Genomic DNA, 815 nt, shown 5'->3' on the forward strand with positions numbered 1-815 from the left:
TTTTAAAATATACAAATTGACGGTAATAGTTGATTATTTTTTTTAAAATCAATTAAATTTACATTTTTTAAAAAATACAAACTGATAATAATAAGTGATTATTTGATAAAATTTTTATAAAATGTTGAAAAAGATAAGTAAAACTCAAATAATTTTTATATTTGAGGAATAAATTTACAAACTTTTATTCCTAAAAATATTGATTAAAATATGAAAATGTTAGAAAAAAAAAAAAAAGGAATACCATTCTTCAGCATTTAATTTCTGTAATGCATCATTGAGCGCAAATTCGGGATTTTTTAATAGTGCTTCCATATTCTGAACATATTTCTCACGTTTTGATATACCTGTGATTGATGATGAATTCGATATGATACTTCTCATTGATGAGGAAGATTTCAATTTATCCTTCCTATTCATTTTTGATGATCCTTGACCATGCTATAATTAGTATGATAAGAAATTGTTATCATAATATCATTAAGGAACAAATATAATAATGCAACAATGTTCAAGGTAATGAGTTAAGGTATATAAATACAAAGAGCCTGATGAATGAAGGTTAAAGAATCTAATTAAGTCTAAATACAAAGAGCCTGATGAATGAAGGTTAAAGAATCTAATTAAGTCGAAATACAAAATGCCTAATGAATGAAGGTAAAGGATGGAAAAGGCTTTCCTTCTAATTAAGTTCATTTTATTTTTTTTTTTTTGTATAAATTTAATAGTTTTTACCTTTTGGAATGGAATTATTATTTTGCCTATGAAATTATCCCAATTATTCTGAACATGGGAATTGTTTTTTTTCTTTTTTT

At 23.6% G+C, this 815-nt stretch overlaps 1 protein-coding gene across 1 annotated transcript; it reads right to left on the reverse strand.

Moving 5' to 3' along the window:
- Positions 1–244: 244 nt before the first annotated feature.
- Positions 245–420, reverse strand: LOAG_16120 (hypothetical protein; the record flags this gene model as incomplete). Its single annotated transcript, XM_003151608.1, has 1 exon — positions 245–420. A coding segment is annotated over one exon (174 nt), but the record flags the coding sequence as incomplete, so codon positions are not given.
- Between the last annotated feature and the right edge of the window lie 395 nt (positions 421–815).

Source organism: Loa loa (assembly GCF_000183805.2).
Source record: "Loa loa unplaced genomic scaffold supercont3.4170, whole genome shotgun sequence".
NCBI lineage: Eukaryota > Metazoa > Nematoda > Chromadorea > Rhabditida > Onchocercidae > Loa > Loa loa.